Here is a 20,882-nt window from a genome sequence, read left to right as displayed (position 1 = left end):
AACCTGTGACGTGAGAAGCTGGCACCAATCTCACTCAGCTGCTCCAGGTCCCACTGTCCTGCCTGTTTGTTCTATGGCTTTTGGCAAGTCCTTGAGCACATCCGTGCCTCCGTTTCCTCGTCTGTAAAGCCAATGAATCCTACCTGTGATCAATTGTAATATTTGGCAAATCTCTATGGTGTCAATCCTGAAAGATACCAAGACAGGACTGTGGATTTCTTACAGAATTTTCAGAATGGTACAATAGAATTTAAAGATGAGGAAAAAGCAGGGGTGCCTGGGTGACTCAGTCAGTTAAGCATCTAACTCTTGATTTGGGCTCAGGTCATGATCTCACCACCGCTTGTGAGTTTGAGCCCCAAGTGAGGCTCTGCGCTGACAGTGCTTGAGATTCTCTGACTCCCTCTCTCTCTGCCCCTCCCCTGTGCGCGCTCTCTCTCTCTCTCTCTCTAAAAATAAATAAATACACTTTTAGAGGTGCCTTGGTGGCTAAGTTGGTCGAGCGACTGACTTCGGCTCAGGTTGTGATCTCACAGTTAGTGAGTTCAAGCCCCGCGTGGGGCTCTGTGCTGACAGCTCAGAGCCTGGAGCCTGCTTCAGATTCTGTGTCTCCCTCTCTCTCTGTCCCTCAAAATAAATAAACTTTAAAACAAATTAAAAAATGAACATGTACACTTTGTAAAAATGAGGAAAGATTAGGCGATATGTTTCAGAGAGCTGGTGCTTTCGATTCTCCCATGCTTCCTTTCTCACTGGAAAATTCAAGGGCTCCTGGTCTTTCATTATTCAGGTAAAACCTGTCCATTCCCTTGTAGCCTCATATCCAGGAACACTTTCTCCTCCGTTCATTACCATTCTTGCCCATGACCTCAGCCCCTGCACGACCCCATTAATAAACACATGATTGAATTTTATGGGCCTCATGGATATGCTTGAGCTCATCCTGCAGCATCATTAACCATGAGGCTATCTCATCCAAATCATCTTGATTGTAGTCACAGAAAACCCTTTTTCGGGGAGCTGCACTGTCTTCCTACAGACAGGTTGGGGTCAATCTCCAAATAATCCAGAGGTTTGGTGAGCAGAACTTCAAAGAGGGCTCGTGGAGACAGCTAGGGCCAAGAAGGACTCTCTCGCAAAGGTACACCTCAACCTAGAGACTTGGGAGGGGTGTGAGAGGCGGGACCTGGGGGCCCCCACAGCAAGGGAGGGGGGTGTAGAGCAGCGCTGTCCGCTGGAGGAAATATAACTTGAGCCATAAATATCATTGTAAGTTTCATAGTCACCTCATTAAACAAAAACATTTAATAATGTATTTTGTTGAACCATGACAGCCAAAATATTATCATTTCGTGTCTGATCAACACACAGAAAAATGTAATGAGATATTCACACTCTTTGCTTTCTCCCACTTCATCTTCAGAGCCCAGTAAGCGTTTTACACCTACCGCATGGGGCAATGAGAACTCGCCACCTTTCCAGGCTCAAGAGCCACAGTGGCTGGTGGCCGCCATACTGGAAAATGCACTTTCCAGTGGGTGAAGTGGTGGGTGAAGCCAGACCGTATGAGCAATGTAATGCTACAGAAGGCTGTCTGTACCCCAAGTTTGGGGAAAAGGAGGTGGAAGAAAAGAGAACTATATATATATATATATATATATATATATATATTTTTTTTTTTTTTTTTTTTTTTGCTTAAGAGAACTAGTGAGTTGAGGATGTGGGCTAGGCGGCCCTGTGGTGACCCTCTCAGGACCTTCATACTACCTGGTGTGGCTGTTCTCACTTTCCATGTTGGGTGATAGATATTGGTGCCTATGTCTCATCTCTGACTGTTGAGGTCAGAAATCATGTCCATTTCCTATTGGCAGTTGCACCAGTTCTATATAGCTGGCACGGCTCTGGAATACTTATTGGATGGATGGAAAAAAGTGGATTATGGATGAATGGATGGATGGATGGGTGGATGGAGGGATGGATGGATGGGTGGATGGATGGATGGGTGGGTGGATGGAGGGATGGATGGATGGATGGATGGATGGATGTATGGATGTATGGATGGATGGATGGATGGATGGGTGGATGGATGGATGGATGGGTGACAGAAGGAGGGATAGAAGGATGGATGAAATGATATTAACAATGAAGAATATTATTAAGCAAAAAAGCATTTCCTAGAAGATAACATTTTCAGGAAAGTTTGGAAGACAATAAATAACAAAAAGTAAAAGAAAGAAGAAACTCATAGAACATTCCCAAGATAAGTTTACTTAATGAGTTAATTACTGAAGGCCTAGCATGGTGAAGAGAAGACTGGATGTTACTATCTTCAGCATCATGATTACGAGTCATGATCATCATTAGCATTAGTGGCCAACATTTGTTGTGATATTCCTTTATAGCAGACACTGTACTAAGTATTTGATATCTTTTATCTAATTTAGTTCTTCCAACAAATCTGTGGAGTAGGTGTGATTCCTATTTTATGGATGAGTAAGCTGTGAAGTGCCTTGCATGATTATTGTTTCTAATTATGAGATTGTGTACACCTATGGTGAAAAATTACCTTTGATTGTTCATTCCCACTTCTCAGAGATCCTACCAGCCAACAATATGGTGGGTGGATGCCAGTGGCATGATGCCAGCCCCAACTACCCCACGGCCCAGGACAAAGGGTCCTCCACGACATTTGAATGTGCCAGTGCTCAAGGAATAACTTGGTCCTAGCCTGAATGTTCCAGACATGGTGTCTGGCCGTTAAGGCTCACTTCACAACTCAGTCATTGTCTTGAACCACCTCCAAGTATTTTCTATTAATACCCATGGTTTGATCCAAGTAGGCTCATTAACATTCCAGAATGTCAGGCCTTTTCAGCCCCTTACATTTGCACAACATCCTTTATGGCACAAAGAAGCAAGCCATGCAGATACCTGGGGAGAAGCATCCAGGTGAAGGGAAGAACAAGTGCAAAGGCCCTGAGGTGTTAGTAAGCTCTGCCTGTGCTGAAAACAGTGACAAGCCTAGTGTAGCTGGGGAAGATCAAGAGAGAACAGAGTGACAAGCAATGAGCTTTGAGGGGAAGGCCATGGTATAGACTGTGGATTGTATTATAACAGTGATGGAGAATTGTGTGTGAATTCATGGATGCCACTTGTGCCCACTTTGATCTCTCCAGTGGCTTCCATTTGCATTTCGAATCTAAGGAAGGCTCTGTAGGGTTGAGCTCTGTTTGCCTCATTAAGTACCTTGGGGTCCTCACTCCTCCCTGCTCACACCTGTTCCGGTTGCTCCTTAAACACATCTGGCTCTTCCTCCCATCTTAGCTCTCCTGCCCAGATGAGCCACCCCCCCCTCCTCTGGGTTCCCTCAAGTCTACATCCCACTCTTTCTGGAGGTCTGTTTACATGTCATTTTCTTGGAAGAGCCTTCCTGGCCTCCTAACCAGACGTCACCTTGCCCCAGTTATTCTTTGTCTACAGCCTCGGTCCTTCTTTGTCGCCACGAAACACGAGCAAGAGTTCCATGCTTGTCTCTGGTTCCTTCCTTTCCTGTCTGTCTCCTTCGCAGGCAGCCGGCCCCATGAAGGCAGGGGCAAGGTCTGGCTCACATTCTGATGTCTCTCCTCCCCTAGCCCTGCAGCCTATGCATTGTTCGGGGTCAATTAATATTTGTGTTGGAATGAATGCTTGAAAGCGAGCACCAAGACCCCTGTGGACAGGACAGGGGATAGCCTGGAGGCCAGGACATCTGTGACGGAATGCGACAGCCATTTGGGGGACAGAAGGTGAAAGTCTGAGTTTGCAGGATCAAGAGAGACAGAGAGAAGGTGATGGGTTCACGACCCAGTCAGGAAGGAGAAGCCATGGGTTTGATGGCTGATAGGACACTAGGGAAGAGAAAGCTTTACTCTGGGGATGATGACAACTTGGGGGACGGGGAAGAGTATTGTCTTAGCATTTGTCGCTCGTGGTTCTGAAGTCTGGGAAGTCCAAGACTTTGGTACCTGCAGATTCAGTGTCAGGTAAAAACCCACTTCCTGGTAGACAACCACCTTCTCACTGTGTCCTCACGTGGCTGAGGGGGCGAGGGGCCTCTTTGGGGGAACACTAATCCCACTCATGAGGTTTCACCCTCATGACCTAAACACTCCCAAAGACCCCATCTCCTAATGCCAACATCTCAGGGGTTAGGACTCCAACATATGAATTTGGGGGAGACACGAACATTCAGCCCATAGCAAACACAGTGCAATTAAATTAAGTTGTGTGTGTGTGTGGGGGTATATTTTGGGCTTTATATCAAGAGCCTTGAGGGGCATCTAAATGGACATGTCCAGGAGGTGATTGAAAATATAGTCTTGAGGCGTGCCCGGTGCTTTAGTCAGTTGAGCATCTGACTCTTGATCTCGGCTCAGATCATAATCCCAGGGTCATGGGATTAAGTGCTGAGTCGGTCTCTGAGCTGATCGTGGAGTCTGCTTAAGATTCTCTCTCTCCTTCTGCCCATCTTCCCAGGTCTCTTTCTTCTAAAATAAAAAAAATGGGGAAGAAAAGAAAATACAATCTTGACATTCAGAAGTTCGCCTGGAGGGGTCTGGTATGAACGATGATTTTGGCAGACATTTTTCTACTGCTTAGTGTCCCATAGCAGCTGAGAGCCTGGTCTTTAGTGTCAGGTTGTGGGGGTTCAGCTAAAAGCCTCATCACTTATGAAGTTTGTGATCTTCAGCAAGATGCTTAAGCTTTCTGTGCCTCAACTTCCCCACATGTGTAACGGGGGTAATACTAGTATTGGGCCACTATCAGGATGCTAATGAATTTAGAATAGTGTGTAGAATAGTCAATGAGTATTACCTATTATTGTTTATGATCTCAGTTAATCACCATAACAAGCCTAAATACTAAGTAAGAATCGTACCCCCATTTTTTAGATCATGAAGCTGAGGCTTGGAGAATTTAAGTCACTTCCCAAGGTCACCCAAGTGGTAAAGGGTGGAGTCAGGATTTCAACTGGGACCAGCTAGCTTCTGCAACCAAAGGTGGGTCCAATTCCAGAGTCTGGACCATCAGCTAGAGTGAGAACCATGAGCAGGTAGGTGGTGAATGAGACACCACTCAGGAAAAGCAAATTTGGGGCGTGGTGCTGTGGTTAAGAATAACAAGAGAAATCAGAAAGACGTTCCAATATGTAGCAGGAAAGCAAGTGAGAGAGTGTGTTCTGAGACCCAGGCCCTCAGCAGTGTCACCTGCCTGTTAGAGGACCTTAACCAATGGCCTTGGGGTTTTCTTTCCCCCAATGCACCATCTAGATTTGTTTGTCTTTCCTGAGCTGCCCTGATCATTGCCTTAATTATCCATCAGTACAACTAACAATTTACAATGGAAACACACTTTCACATCAGGATCTGACTGGACTCTCCCAGCCTCTCCCAGAGGCAGAAATTATTAACCGACGCTCTGCCCGTGGGGGAACAAAGACCCCTAGAAGGGAAGTGGTTTATGAAGCTTGAGAACTATGACACTTGTGTAGACAGTTGAACCTGAGATCTGTCACTTACCATCCGTGGTGTTTGGGTAACTTACTCAACTTCCCAAACCGTGGTTTCACTCTATTGTAAAACAAAAATAATCATACCTTCTCCTTAGGTTGTTAGAAGGTGGCATACAGTAGGCACTTAATAACTCATAGCCAGCCATAGAGGTGGTAATAGCAGATGAGCCTCAAGACAAAATCAGATCACCAATTCTAGCTGGGGTTGTTGTTTCTCTGGAGAATGGCACATCCATGTGTTGTTAAGGAAATGGCAGAGGCTAATAGAGCTCATAGAAATTATGGCTGATGAGGATAGTAAATGCTGATCATGAAGGTACTTTAATATCCAGCCAGAGGGGCGCCTGGGTGGCTTAGTCGGTTAAGCGTCCCACTTTCGCTTAGGTCATGATCTCGAGGTTCGTGGGTTCGAGCCCCGCGTCGGGCTCTGTGCTGACTGCCAGCTCAGAGCCTGGAGGCTGTTTCAGAGTCTGTGTCTCCCTCTCTCTCTGACCCTCCCCTGCTCACGCTGTCTCTCTCTCTCTCTCTCTCTCTCTCTCTCTCCTAGAAATAAATAAAAATATTAAAAAAAAAATATCCAGCCAGAGATGAATGTGATCCATGAGGAGGGTTTAAGGCTATGGCTAAGATCCCCAAGAAGAATTGAGACTTTGGAGCCATTTATGTGGGTTAGAATCCTGCCATTTCCTTGCTGTGTAACCAACTCAGGCAGATCACTGGGTTCCCTGAGCCTCAGCTTCCTCATCTGTAAAACGGGATTAAAATAGTTATCATTTCACTTGTGAGAACCAAGTGGCATGATTGTGTTGAGCACTTAGTCTGGAATACAGTAAGTGCTCAACAAATGCTATGCCTCTCCTTTCCATCGCACCGTCCCCTCCATAATGACAGTATATACATATATATATTTCTTTCCTGTAAGAGTGAGTTACTCTTCACTGCCCTCTAGGATTAAGAGTAAAATGGCATGCATGACACCAAACCTGGGAGTTAGTGGAAGAGGAAGGGGTTTGCAGGAGCAAAATTTTTGTCTTCCTTCAGTCCAGAAAGAAGACACCAGTTGAGATGAACCGATGGTCCAGCTACCTGCTGGGATGGATGACCTTCCTCCTCTACACCTGTGAGGCAAGTGGAGGTGAGTATACCAGAAAACAATGGGGCGGATTTAGAAACCAGAAAGAATGAATGGGCCAAAGTAAAGATTCCTGGATTCAAGTAGGGAGGAGATAGAGAATCATCTGCTTCTGGACCTCCTTGACCGCGGATAACTGAAACCATGGAAAGAGAGACGGTGGGTAAGCAGGGGACTGCTGTAATCAGGATGCGAACATCTAAGCTGTTCAGCACAGGGTAGGGAAATGCAAATATGTTCATTGAAGGGGGGGGCTCTATAATTCCAATGGATTGAGTCCTCAGACTGTAACTTGGACCTTCCCTATACACTCTTTTTCTTAAATTGTGGCGAAATGCACAGAACATAAAATTTACCATCTTAACCATTTTGAAGTGCACAGCCAAGTGTACAGTTCAGTAGAAATACATCCACAGTGTGGTACCACCAGAAGCCATGAAATATCACCTGTGCCCATTAAACAAGGCACAGTTCCCCCTCCCCCAGCCCCTGGAAACCACCATCCTGCTTTCTGACACCATGATCTGACTTTCTACATACCTTGCGAAAGTGGAATCAAACAGTACTTGTCTTTTTGTGACTTTTATGTCACTTAGCATAATGTCCTCAAGATTCAGCCATGTTGTAGCCTGTGTCAGAATTTCCTGTCCTTTTAAGGCTGAAGAAATATTCCACTGTGTGTGAGATACATACTGTGGACATACCATGTTTTGTTTATCCATTCATCCATTGATGGGACTTGGATTGTTTCTGCCTTTTGGCCATCGTAAACAATGCAGCTGTAAATACTGGGTATTAAGAATACTTCGCTGAGAACCTGCTTTCAGTTCTTTTGGGCATATCACCAGGAGTAGAATTGCTGGGTCACATGACAATTCTATGTTTATTTATTTCTTTTTTTGAGGAATTGCCAAGCTATTTTCCAAAGTAACTGCACCATTTTATATTCCCATCAACAGTGCACAAGGGTTCTAATTTCTCTACATCTTTGTCAACACTTGTTATTTTCTGTTTTAAAAAAAAAATAGTAGGGGCTCCTGGTTAGCTCAGTTGGTAGACTGTGACTCTTGAACTTGAGGTTGTGAGTTCAAGCCCCATGTTGGGTGTAAAGACTACTTAAAAATAAAATCTTTTTAAAAAGTAGCCATTCTAGTGGATGTGAGGCTACATTCTCAGTATAGGAATATATGAATCTAAATCAACCACCCCAAGATCATATGGTAAACATGGAGAGAGAACAAAGAGAGACCTTGATTACATATAGTTCACTTAAGCTATGGTGAAACATTCTCCACAATTAAAATTTTTTTCTGCCTGATGAGCCCCCTCCCTTCCATAAGCCTCAAGAAACACTCCTGTTTTCATGCCCTTTGATTCTATGAAGTCCTTTTTTTTTAAATTTTTTAATAGTTTATTTATTTTTGAAACAGAGAGAGACAGAGTATGAGTTGGGGAGGGGCAGAGAGAGAGGAAGACACAGAGTCTGAAACAGGCTCCAGGCTCCGAGCTGTCAGCACAGAGCCTGATGCGGGGCCAGAACCCATGAACCATGAGATCTGACCTGAGCCTAAGTCGGACGCTTAACCAACTGAGCCTCCTAGGTGCCCCCCATGAAGTCCTTTTTCAATGACCACATTCTGTATTCCAGGTCACTGGGCTAGCACAGAGTTTGTGAAACCCTGGATCCATATTTCAAAAGGTGTGTATTTTTCAGTGTAGTGAGAATAGCTATTGTAACAGACAAACTCCAAACTACTAGCAGCTTAACACAAAGTGTTTTGTTTCCTGTTCCTACAAAGTCCAATGAGGGCTTATCTAGTTAGCAGGGATCCATGCGTCCTCCACCAGGGGGCTCCACCATCCCATAGGGCTTCAGAGTCCTCTCTGGATTCTTTGCATGGAGCTGGAAGATGTGGATCAAGAGTCTGATGATCTTGAAGGAGAGTTTTTGTTTTGTTTTGTTTTGTTTTTTGTTTTGGCCGGGAAGTGATATCTATCACTTTCTCCCACTTCCGTTGGCCAGAACTCACAGGATGCTTAGCTGCAAGGGGATCTGGGAAATGTAGTTTTTAGCAGTACCTTTGGGAGGAAGATGAAGCTGACTTTGAGTACACAGCAGTCTCTGCCACAGGGATGTATGAGCATTTTCCTGGAGAGAAGACCTGGGTTTTCAAAAGAGCTGACAAGTCCTGAAAAGGCTAAGAACCCACAGTTTATTCAGACAGGGAACAATGCCAGCTTTTCCAGTTAGTGTCTCATTCTGGCCATACCTTCCTGAGACTACACCCACATTCCTGTGGTGAAACTTGGTATACCTCCTCTGCACATATTTATGGACTAATTTAGTCAATACACATTTGCTGACTGGTTCCCAAATGCCAGAGACCATGCTATGGGCCAGAAACATAGCAATATGCTCACAGCAAATTATATTCTTTAATATTTGGTAAGTACATTTATAGAGATCATTTCAAAATAGTATAAGAATATGAAAGAGTGTTAATCCAGGCTGAAGCAAGTCATATGGATGAAAAGCAGGGAGTAAAGCAAGGGACAAAGAAAAGAGCAGGGTGAAGGGCATGAGTCAAACGCCAAAGATGAGAAAGAACATTGAGGAAGGTCGAGGAAATGTTAATCAGGCAGTGAGAACAGAGAGGTCAGTAGGGCCCGGCTTATGGAGGATTTTAACCCAGTTAAGAAGATCAGACCATCTGCTGGATTACTTTGCAGATGGCTAATAGTTTCTATTATGTGTTGGTTTGTACTAACAAGTCCCAAGGATAATCTTAGTCCTGTGCACAGGGACATCTGCCTGCCCTTCCATCACCACCAGATCACACATACTGGTAGTGCCCATGACTGAGCATTATTGATGACGATGATGATGGTGTTGGTGATGATGGTGATGACAGCTAACATTTGTCGAGGAGCAGTCATGCCCCGGGTCCTCTTCTAAACACTTTTCCGACATTAACCGGTTTCAACTTGGTCTTCAACCAAGACCACAGGGTTCTAAGACCCAGAGATGGACAACACAATGCGACTTAAGGAGCTCTGCTGGCATCAGCCCATTGGCGAAGCTCAAAGATGGCGGTCTGCCTTTTCCATTCTCTCCTGACCCTGTGATGGCCCAGGTCAGAGTATACAGGGTAAGAATCTGATCCGGAACAATAGACAGAGCTACTACCAGGTTGAAGACAGAGATGATGCCTTGTTCTTCTGTATTAGTAATGGACTGACTATCCCCAAATACCAGTGGCTGAATTCAGTAGAGTTCATGTCATACAGCTCTTCAGTGTGGACGTTTGGTGGGAAGCCACTTGTATTGTGATTCAGAGACACAGACCCCTTCCATATTGGTTCTCCACCACCCTGTGGGGCCTCAGTATTCTCTGCAGGGTCCTCTTTATCAGAGTTTCGGAAACCAGATACTGTTGACATTTGGGACTGGATGATCTGGTTCTGGAACGTGCTCATGGTAAGGTGTTTAGCAACATCTCCAGCCTTGACCCAGTAGATACCAGCAGTGCAGCTGCCAGTTCCCCCTCCTCCCAGTTGTCACAACCCAAAATGTCTCCAAACATTGTCTAGTGTCTCCTCCACTGAGAACCACTGCTCTGTGTCCAGCTGGGGACTTTTCTGAGGGAGGAAATGGTGCAAATCACTTCTACCTACATTCCGTGAGTTGCAACAGAGTCATGTGGCCCCAAACTATTAGAGAGGCTGAAAAATGGGTTCTCGCTATGAGCCCAGAAAGAAAAAAGAGGGTAGGTTTAGTGAGTCCACAAAAGCTTTGCCTCACCACCTTTGGAACATGAGCACACACACACACACACAAACACACATGCTCACACGTGTATGCATGCACATCAATAACCCATCAGAATATCTTAGTCATAGTATTCATCATTAAGTCTCTGAGGAAGGGAGAAAGGGAGGGAAGGAGGGAATGGCAAGGTGAAGGCAGGAAGAAAAGCTGTGATCCTGGGCCCATAGATTTAAAAAAATGTTAGTTCTCATCCCAGTTCTGCTCAAAAAAGAAAAAAAGGTATTAAGTTGAAATGATTCTCTATCTTGCATGCACTTTCTCCTCTGCAACGTGGGCTAGAGTAGCATTTCTTTTTCTTTTTCTTTTTTTTTTTAATGTTTTATTTATTTCTAGGAGAGAGAGAGCGTGTGAGCAGGGGAGGGTCAGAGAGAGAGGGAGCGACAGACTCTGAAACAGGCTCCAGGCTCTGAGCTGGCAGTCAGCACAGAGCCCGACGCGGGGCTCGAACCCACGAACCGCGAGATCATGACCTAAGCGAAAGTCGGATGCCCAACCGACTAAGCCACCCAGGCGCCCCTTCTTTTTCTTTTTTAAAAAAGTTTATTTATTTACTTTGAGACAGAGAGTGGGGGAGGGGCAGAGAGAAAGGGAGAGAGAAAGAGAGAGAGAGAGAGAGAGAGAGAGAGAATCTTGAGCAGGCTCCACACTGTCAGTGAGGAGCCTGATGTGGGCCTTGAACTCACAAACTGAGAGATCATGACCTGAACCGAAGTCTGATGCATAACTGACTGAGCCACCCAGGCACCCGTAGAATAACATTTTTTAAGATGTGTTTCAGGGACCATTAGTCTCCAACACTATCGAGGAATGGGGGGAAAGGACAATTCAATATACTCCATATGCCTCCTGCTAATTCAATACTCATTTGCATACTGACCCTTCTGGTGAGCCCTTCATCAAAGAAACATGTTTAGCTTTCCTTCCTGTGGCATTTTCCGAACTCATTTCATTCTGTCAGTTCTTTCTGAAGCATCTACTATGAGTAAGTCATGATTCTAGTTGTTGAGGATACATTGTGTCAAAGAGGAGGTCCCTGTCCTCACACAGAGGAATACAAAAATACCCCTCAGTATTTGCCACATCTGCACACCACCAGCATTATCATTTACCTAACCATCTTCTTGAAATGTGCTCACTTGTCTTCACTTTAACACTCTTATCTTAAAATTTCTTTAATGTTTATTTATTTTTGAGTGAGAGACAGAGTGTGAGCAGGTGAGGGGTAGAGAGAGAAAGGGAGGGGCGCCTGGGTGGCTTAGTCGGTTAAGCGTCTGACTTTCGCTTAGGTCTTGATCTCGCGGTTCGTGGGTTCGAGCCCCGCGTCGGGCTCTGTGCTGACTGCCAGCTCAGAGCCTGGAGGCTGTTTCGGAGTCTGTGTCTCCCTCTCTCTCTGATCCTCCCCTGCTCATGCTGTCTCTCTCTCCTAGAAATAAATAAAAATATTAAAAAAAAAAAAAGAGACAGAGAAAGGGAAACACAGAACTTGAAGCAGGCTCCAGGCTGTGAGCACAGAGCCCGACATGGGGCTTAAACTCACAAACTGTGAGATCATGACCTGAGCAAAGTCAGGCGCTTAACCGACTGAGCCACCCAGGTGCCCCTTAACAGCATATCTTTAAAGAGTAGTTAACATCAGATCTGTAATCTGTAAGTGCTACTAACTTGCCATAAATAGAAATGGCAAACAGAAAAAAATGTGATGAAAAGAAAATCTTATTACTAAATTCTACTGGATGTTACAGTAAGGCTTTGAGCCTGAGTCCTGCTTTTTTGTTGTTGTTGTTGTTGTTGTTGTTGTTAAAAAGGAGATTAAGAATTAGAGGTATGGTAGAGAAACACTAGCATTATATTGAAGCTTTCTCTTTTGTGTAATCAGAAGGATTGAAAAAGCATTGAAAAGTGAAATTGGGGGCACCTGGGTGGCTCAGTCCATTAAGCGTCCGACTTCGGCTTAGATCTTGATCTCACAGCTTGTGAGTTCAAGCCCCGTGTTGGGCTCTGTGCTGACAGCTCAGAGCCCGGAGCCTGCTTCAGATTCTGTGTCTCCCTCTCTCTCTGCCCCTTTCCTGCTTGCACTCTGTCTCTCAAAAATCAATAAACATTAAAAATTTTTTAAAAAGGAGAGTGAAATTGTTTTTCAGTCTGTGTTTCCGCATTATTTGATGTGTGTCCCTCCATTACCTACTGTGATATAATGACCCAAGAATGCCTGGGTGACAATGACGGTACTCTAATGGTCTGGAGGAAAACTTGATGCTTTTATGATTTATGAGACTCTTTCTCTGTCCTTTTGGTCTCAACATAAACTGGACACACCCTTTTTTGTCACCAGAAAGTTGGATGCTAAGACTGGCTGTGTCGCCTTCAGACCTCCCACAAGGACCAAACCAAGACTCATCCTTGGCTCATTCATGGTGATGTAGCCCCCCTGTTTTGTCTCTCTGTCCTCCAGGTCAGAAGGATTCATGTGTCTTTCCTTTCATCTACAAGGGGTCTACTTACTTCTCTTGCATCAGAAGAAATAGCCTCTCCCCTTGGTGTTCAACGAAAGCTGTTTACGATCAGCAGTGGAAGTACTGCATGGCGGACGGTGAGTGGTGCCAGGCTGTTCCCTCAGCCGACCTCCTCAAATGATGGATTACACAAGAGAATGTGTGGCTGTGGATGATGTGATCCTATTTTTGAAGATGAGTTACGATATACGTGTGTGCATAGAAAATGCTGAGGCTGATAATGGCTAATAATGGTAACAATGATCGTGTTAAAAATGGTGCTTTCTGCATGAAGGTCCTGTAAGGTTGCGAGACCAGAGGGAACCACTGTAATCTTGTCCCTTTCTTAATTTTCTAAATTGATAAAGAAAAACAAGAAAACAAAGCAGAGAAGGGATTTGACAGACTCTGTTTACTTGAAGCCCAAGACATTTTGGACAATTAGATGATTTCTATTTTTTTGTGCACAGGACAAAAGGCATTTTGTTTTAACCAATATCCTATTGTTGGGACATTTTAATTGTTCCTACAAGTAGCCAGCTTTTGAATATTTAGGATTTATTTTTCCCTTGTATCATTATTCTTGACTCTTTTAGATCAAAGGCTCCCTTTGATAATAAATATAACAACCACTTCACTTTTTAAAAAATGATTCTTTACTTTTGAGAGAGATAGAGCATGAGTGGGGGGAGGGGCAGAGAGAGAGGGAGACCCAGAATCTGAAACAGGCTCCAGGTTCTGAGCTGTCAGCACAGAGCCCAACGCAGGGCTTGAACTCACAAACCGTGAGATCATGGCCTGAGCTGAATTCAGACGCTTAACCAACTGAGCCACCCAGGTGCCCCTCATTTTACAATCCTGAAATAAAATTTATAGATGACATTATTTATCCCAAATTTATAATTTCAAAGTAAATCAGCACAATTCCTTAACTGCAATATAAGACAGAAATAAAGCAAAGTAAGTTGATAATAAAAAGCACACATGATCATGACTAACCTAAAAAGATCTTAAAAGATGACCAGAGGCTGGTAGCCCCAAGTGATATCTCTTTGATTATAAGAGCTAAAAATGACTACAAAGAAGTCCCATTACACCGGGGGGGGGGGGGACTTGGAAGGAATACCTCCTGTAGTTGAAAATATTGCATATTGCTCTAGTTCAAATGATGCAAATCAGAATCTACTGGTTGAAATTGAATCCAAAAAGTAGAAACAGACTTTTTTTTTTTATGCTTGTCCTGTACTTTGGTGGTTGACAAATGGATGGATGGATGGATGATTGAATGACTAAAGAAAGTCAAACCACTCATGGGTTCCTTTCCCTACAGATTACCCACGGTGCATCTTCCCTTTCATCTATCGAGGAAGGTCCCATAACAGCTGCATCACAGAGGGTAGTTTCTTCAGAAAGCTGTGGTGTTCCGTCACCTCCAGCTTTGATGAGAAGCAGCAGTGGAAATACTGTGAAATGAATGGTAAGGCACTGGAGCAGGGATGGGTTTTTTGGTACAGAGGTGGGTGGGGGACAGCAATGGCCATCCTGAGGGGATGGTGGCACAGGGGAGAGCAGAGGAATGAGAGCAATTCTTCTAGGAAGCAAGCATGTTCTCAGAGAGTACGTTAGGACAACCACAGGAGACAGGAATGTCCTAAGGCCATGTTTCCCCAAGTCCCCAGTGTCAGTGTGGAAAAGCTAGTGGTCCAGAACCAAAACCATGGGCTATAGTCCTGACATTGGTTTTCAACTATTTCTGTTACTAGAGGTGGCAATACGTGGATTCACCCAGTGCTGGACTCTACCTGCATTTCAAAGCCGCTTAGATTTCATCTATACCTACTCTTATTCTTTTTTAATTTTTTAATGTTTATTTATTTTTGAGAAAGAGAGAGTGTATGAGCAGGGGAGGGGCAGAAAGACAGAGAGATATAGAATCCAAAGCAGGCTCCAAGCTCTGAGCTGCCAGCACAGGTTCCCCTTAACTTACTCTTTTTTAAAATGTTTATTTTGAGAGAGAATGAGCGTGAGTGTGGGAGGGGCATAGAGATAGGAGAGAGAGAATCCCAAGCAGACTCCATGCTATCAGTGCAGAGCTCAGTGCAGCGCTGAATCCCATGAACTGTGAGATCATGACCTGAGCTGAAATTAAGAGTCAGATGCATAACTGACTGAGCCATCCAGGCACCCACACTCTTAAGTTCTCAATGACCTGCATTCATTCTGGAGTGCTCTCTGTGTTAGACTCTGATCCAAGACCTCTATATACAACATCCCATTGAATCTTTCCATTGAAGCTGTGAGCTATTTTTTCCACATTCAATAAATGGTCACAATAAAATTAAATCCTGCCCAAGGTCACACTTCTAGTTGATGTCAGAGTTAGGATTTGAATTCAAGTCCATATGGCTCTGATGCCCATGATTCCTCACCAAGCAGTGTTGCCTCCATCAAGATGAAGATTCACATGGGGGACCTCTCCATGAGCACACCTATTCTTGCATAAAGTCTTAATTATGTTCCTCCCTTAGCACTAAAAAAATCCAAATGCCATATAAAGCCTTTATTTTCATCTTTGTCATAGCCATCCATCACTTGTATCCTTAACCCTAAACCAACTTTACCCTTAGATCTCACGATAACTCTGTTGATGAAGCCTGTGGCATAACTCTGTTCAGCTAGACAGTAAATGATGTGGTTGGTGATGGTTTGGGTTCTCAGTTACACACACAAAGTGGAAATAATAACATGACCAGGAACTGAACTGGAGCATGTTCAATGTCACGTTGGCTTTCATGAGATAAAGCATGGCGCCTAGTTGGAAGCTCTTTTCGTTGTCTCTTCTTGTCCCTGTGACCTTTCCATGATTATTTTCAGAGTATGGGGGAAATTCTTTCAGCAAGCCCTGCATCTTCCCCTCCATCTACAGAAATAGCGTGATCTTTGAATGCATTGAGAATGAAAGCAACAGGCCCTGGTGCCCAACCACGGAGAACATGGATGAGGATGGGAAGTGGAGCCTCTGTGCCGACACTAGTAATCTGGGGAAGGGGGCTGGGTGGACACGGGTGGACTCCTTCACTCAATTACCCAACAAACACCTACTCCAGCCCTACTGTGTGCCAGCAACTCTGCTGGGCGGTGGGCATATGGTGATGAGTAAGATGGAGTCCCATCTTCATGGATATCTGATGAGCAAATAACATAAACAATACGACAGCGTGATGGGCAAAAATACGGGCTGCATGAGATTCAAGAGAAAGGGATCAGTGTAAGATTTTCAAAATGTGAAACACCTAAATACATGCTTGCACAAACATAGAGTAAATCCATACTAAGATTAAAAAATTCTTAATAAGGGAATAACAAGGATAGTGAAGCCAATCTGAGGGACGTTTTAAGAACTAAATAGTCAGAGAAAAGAATGCTGAGCTGAAGCAAGATTGTTAAATTAGCCACATAATCTGTTAACATCGAAAGGGCACTCAAGGATGCCTGGCTGCCTCAGTTGGTGGAGAATCCGACTCTTGATCTCAGGGTCGTGAGTTTGAGCCCCATGTTGGATGTGGAGCCTACTTAAATATATACATACATAAATATATAGATACATAAATAAAAATAAAATAACATAAAGGACACTCAAACCTTTGGGGTTATCTTGTCCACCAGGCAGAAATTATTGGCATCTTTACCAAACAAAAATCATCCACAACATATTATCTTTTACAAGTTAGAGTGGGGGCTCCAATCAATAGCAGCTAGTAAGTTGGATAAAGTTCTATTTCCTTAAAGCAGGGGTCTGCAAACTCCATCCTGCCTATGAGCTAAATCTTGGCCATTGTTTCTTTTGGCTCTCAAGCTAAGAATTGTTTTTCCATTTTTACACAGTTGGAAAAAGTCCAAAGAAGGATCATATTTTGTGATGGGCAAGAATTATATGAAATTCAAATCCCAGGGCCCATATATAAAGACAGAGGTTGTATGAGGCACGAAGCTAAAAATAGCTACCATCTGGCCCTTTCTAGAAAGCGTCGGCCAACACTGAACTAGAAAATCAGATGGCACTTGGGACTGTTTAGACAATGCTCTAGGAGGACATAGGTCAGGCAGCGATCTTTTGGCCCCCATTACATGTTTTGGATAATTTTGTTAACAAAGGAGAACAAATGTAGATTTGGTGGGTGATCAGGGAACAAGCCTGCGAGGAAGGAAAATAGAACATTTCTCTGCAAATAGAACATGATCGCTCCCTGTAAGGCACATCCCAGACCTGCCTGCGCTTCAGGACCCTGGACAGCTCTTCAGCTCTCCACTCCGGGCGTTTTCAACCCTTGTCTACAGCTCAGAGGCTGCATAGCTAAGTCAGGGCACAGCCTTGCTGGGCTTCAGCTAGGGACGAGGGTGCTTCACGTCCACACATGACCGCAGAAGCCTGGCCAGTATTGATTTGGTGCCCAAATACATTTCAGCGAGTGGCAAACGGGCACATTCAGGATCTGTGAATGGAGAGGACCCCTGTAATATGTCCTGTCCACACTTCCCACTTGCCTACTTTGCTCCCCCGCTGACATAACTCTACTCTCCTCTCTCCCACTGCCAGGACCCCTATGCAGTCACTCTGTTTCCCCCTTCCACACCCCAGTGAGCTAAACTCAAATAGCTTCCCAGGGAGGAAAATCCCTCTGGCAATTAGGATTAGGTCAGTATTTCCTTCCTCTAATGGGAGTCTCTGAGCAGTGCCCAAACACCACAGCCATGGGCAATGTAGACCCACTTTTGATTTTAAAGTTTTTTTAATGTTTTTTTTTTAATCTATTACTGAGAGAGAGAGAGACAGCGTGACCAGGGAAGGGTCAGAGAGAGAGGGAGACACCGAATCTGAAGCAGACTCCAGGCTCTGAGCTGTCAGCACAGAGCCCGACACGGGGTTCGAACCCATGAACTGTGAAATCATGACCTGAGCTGAAGTTGGACACTCAACTGACTGAGCCACCCAGGCTCCCCTGATTTTAAACTTTAAGTATTTATTTATTTTTGAGAGAGAGAAAGAGTGGAGAGAGAGAGAGCAAAAGTGGGGGAAGGGCAGAGAGAGAGAGGGAGACACAGAATCAGAAGCAGGCTCCAGGCTCTGAGCTGGTAGCTTAGAGCCCGACACAAGGCTTGAACCTGCGAACTGTGAGATCATGACCTGAGCCAAAGTCAGACACTTAACTGACTGAGCCACCCAGGTGCCCCTGATCCTGTTTTGATTTTAGAAGGGGCTCTGAAGCCTAAGCCTTCACCACAGCATAAAGGCACGGGGGTAAACCACTTTCCTATCCCCTTCTTCTCCCTAGGAGTTTCCTCACTGGTTCCTGGCTTTCCCTGCCACTTCCCATTCAGCTACAAAAACAAGAATTATTTTAATTGTACCAGCAAAGGATCAAAGCAGAACCTTACGTGGTGCGCAACCTCTTACAACTATGACCGGGACCACACCTGGGTGTACTGCTGATGCAAAGGTGAGGGGCATCGCACACCTGAGGCAATGCCGCTGTGAAGGTGACATCCGTCCCTTCCAGCATGATCCACTGAGGTTGCCAGCAAGGTGAGCTCCCTGCCCCAGAGATGAGGTGAGGTGGGGGTGGGGGAAGGAATGGGATAGCTTCCCAAATTAGAAAAAGGTGGATGAATTCTTTCAGACCCAGAAAGGTGTCATGTCAAGTGTTAGATCTAGGAACACTTTGGGTGTGCAAGCCAGGAGAATGGAATTTCTCAAACCGGAGCGTGAGAAGGAAAGATGACCTTGAAAGGAGATGATCAGGGCTTCTCTGGGCCCCAAAAGCCATGGCGCCAGTTAATTGACTTGCTACCCCAATCACTGAGTAGCCAACAGAGGAAAAGCTTCAGTTCTCTTCTTCATTGTGTAGGTCCCTCCCCCACCTCCAAACGGAAGTCCTCAACTCTCTCCACAGGGCCAACTTCTCTCTCCCTTCCAGTCTTTTCCTGTGGCTTCAGTGTTCTCCCCAGACCCCCTGCATGGGTCCACTGACCTAGTCATTCAGGAGTTATGGGATTGAAGCACAAACAGAAGCTCTTTCATCATATATATGGACAGTTCTGGTGTGTTTCTGGCAATATTTGCCCTTTCAATGCATGTGGCTTGTGGATAACATCAAACTTAATGATTCCCCCTGAGTTTTGCCTTGACCATCAAAATCCTCTTCCTGGAATAGAAGAGAGGCAAAGGAGTGGGTCTGGGGCTCTGGGTACCATTTTAACAGGGTGGATATTAAAAAACACCCACAAGTCATTCCCAGGTTGTGACTAGAATGAAGAACAAACATTCTTAGTGCCCAGCCTCTGACTCCTGTGTCCACCAGAGCACAACTCTCTTCTTCAGGTCTTTCTTCCAGCAAACCTATTATACTAGAGGTAAGGCTACGGTGCTCAGGGCTCCCTGGCTTACTGGCTGCCATGAGCCAGGTGAGGGGCAGGCATAGGTCTAACCACTCTTGGCTCAGCCACTTCATCTTCTGACTCAGTCTTAGAAATCAACACAATACTTTCATATCCACATCACATTTTGAGTCCGTGCACCCTCGTCACCTGAATGCTGGCTTTTGATTCTATTTTCAAGGGGAGGAGAAACATCTTCAGAGGAAGACAGACATACCAAGTGTGGAACCTGCTTCGTCTCTTCCTTTCAAGCTTAATTAATCCCCTTTAGAAATACCTTGTCCACCATTTTGCTTAATTACTTGGTCCTGCATGAAGAACAGAGTGGAGAGATGCGGCCTAAATGCCAATAAAGGAGCCCATGGTTAACCCCTCACCCTGGGGGGGGAGGTGCTGCCCTTTGTGCTTCCTGGAATGGGATTGGAGAGGGACCTGGAATGCATGGAATGCATTGTGAATCTCCTGGTAGGAAGTCAGATTCTCAGCCCAGGGGCCCCTTGGAAGGAACTGTAGCCTGCTATCTCTTTCCTGGAAACTATAGACTTGGGTGGAGCATTTGTAGGTACTTATTAAATCATTACTAAATAACTCAGTAAGTAAACAGAGGGTAGAAAATTCATTGCAAGGGGGCACCTGGGTGGCTCAGTCGGTTGAACGTCTGACTTCAGCTCACGTCATGATCTCATGGTCTGTGAGTTGGAGCCCGCGTAAGGCTCTGTGCTGAGAGCTCAGAGCCTGGACCCTGCTTTGGATTCTGTGTCTCCCTCTCTCTCTGCCCTCCCCCATTCACACTCTGTCTCTCCCTCAAAAATAAATAAACACTAAAAATTTTAAATAGAAAATTCATTGCAAAACTACCTCAACTATTGCTTCCCCATGTTCGTGGCAGACATGAGTAATTGATTACAGAGTCTGTTTCCTTGGGAGCCCAAATGTATCCTTGTGTTTTTATTGTTCTGCTCCCCTCCTCTTTCCCCTATCCCTCCTCCTCCCCCTCTTTCATAAAACCCTCTGAGCACATACTGCCTGCAAACCTCAGGACTAGATTTTAACCATTCAGCCTCATTGAGTACCAATCTGATTGTCTGAAATGAGGCTGCAGAGACATTCGAGAAGCCTGAAGATCACATGGTAGATCTTTTCCACTGTTGATCAAGGGCAACCATATGATCCATCCCTTCTTAACCGCGTATAAACGGGCCACAGGAAACCTGACTCTCCGACACCCAGAGGCCACACAAGCTTTCAGAGACAGACGGACATACTTCCCTTCCCTCACAAACTTTCTACCTCTGCCCCCTTGCTCAGTATACTCCAGCCACTGCCCTGTTCTTGAAGTCACCACACTGACTCCAGCCTCTGTACCTTGCTTGTGCGGAATCCCCTTCCCCTGGCTGGTCTCTGCAGAGCCGCTCAGTGGTGGAGATGGAAATGTGACCACCG

At 45.0% G+C, this 20,882-nt stretch overlaps 1 protein-coding gene across 1 annotated transcript; it reads left to right on the top strand.

The window, feature by feature from the left end:
- The first annotated feature begins 6,613 nt into the window (after positions 1 to 6,613).
- On the top strand, positions 6,614 to 18,495 carry ELSPBP1 (epididymal sperm binding protein 1). The gene is made up of 5 exons (XM_039251384.1): positions 6,614 to 6,686; positions 12,965 to 13,102; positions 14,335 to 14,481; positions 15,879 to 16,037; positions 18,338 to 18,495. The coding sequence occupies exons 1-5, from the start codon at positions 6,617 to 6,619 to the stop codon at positions 18,493 to 18,495; spliced, it is 672 nt and encodes a 223-aa protein (XP_039107315.1). The 5' UTR covers positions 6,614 to 6,616.
- The last annotated feature ends 2,387 nt before the right edge of the window (positions 18,496 to 20,882 follow it).

The sequence above is a fragment of the Hyaena hyaena genome, unplaced genomic scaffold, assembly GCF_003009895.1.
Source record: "Hyaena hyaena isolate Hyena2069 unplaced genomic scaffold, ASM300989v1 scaffold_9, whole genome shotgun sequence".
Lineage (NCBI taxonomy): Eukaryota > Metazoa > Chordata > Mammalia > Carnivora > Hyaenidae > Hyaena > Hyaena hyaena.
The sequence above is the reverse complement of the archived record's forward strand: the minus strand, read 5'-3'. Positions and strand labels throughout refer to the sequence as shown.

Bases quoted from the DNA above. Each gene is read 5' to 3' on its own strand.
- ELSPBP1 (XM_039251384.1), top strand. From the start codon at position 6,617: ATGAACCGATGGTCCAGCTACCTGCTGGGATGGATGACCTTCCTCCTC. The intron at 13,103-14,334 runs GTGAGTGGTGCC...CTTTCCCTACAG, and splicing joins GAAGTACTGCATGGCGGACG to ATTACCCACGGTGCATCTTC. The intron at 14,482-15,878 runs GTAAGGCACTGG...GATTATTTTCAG, and splicing joins GAAATACTGTGAAATGAATG to AGTATGGGGGAAATTCTTTC.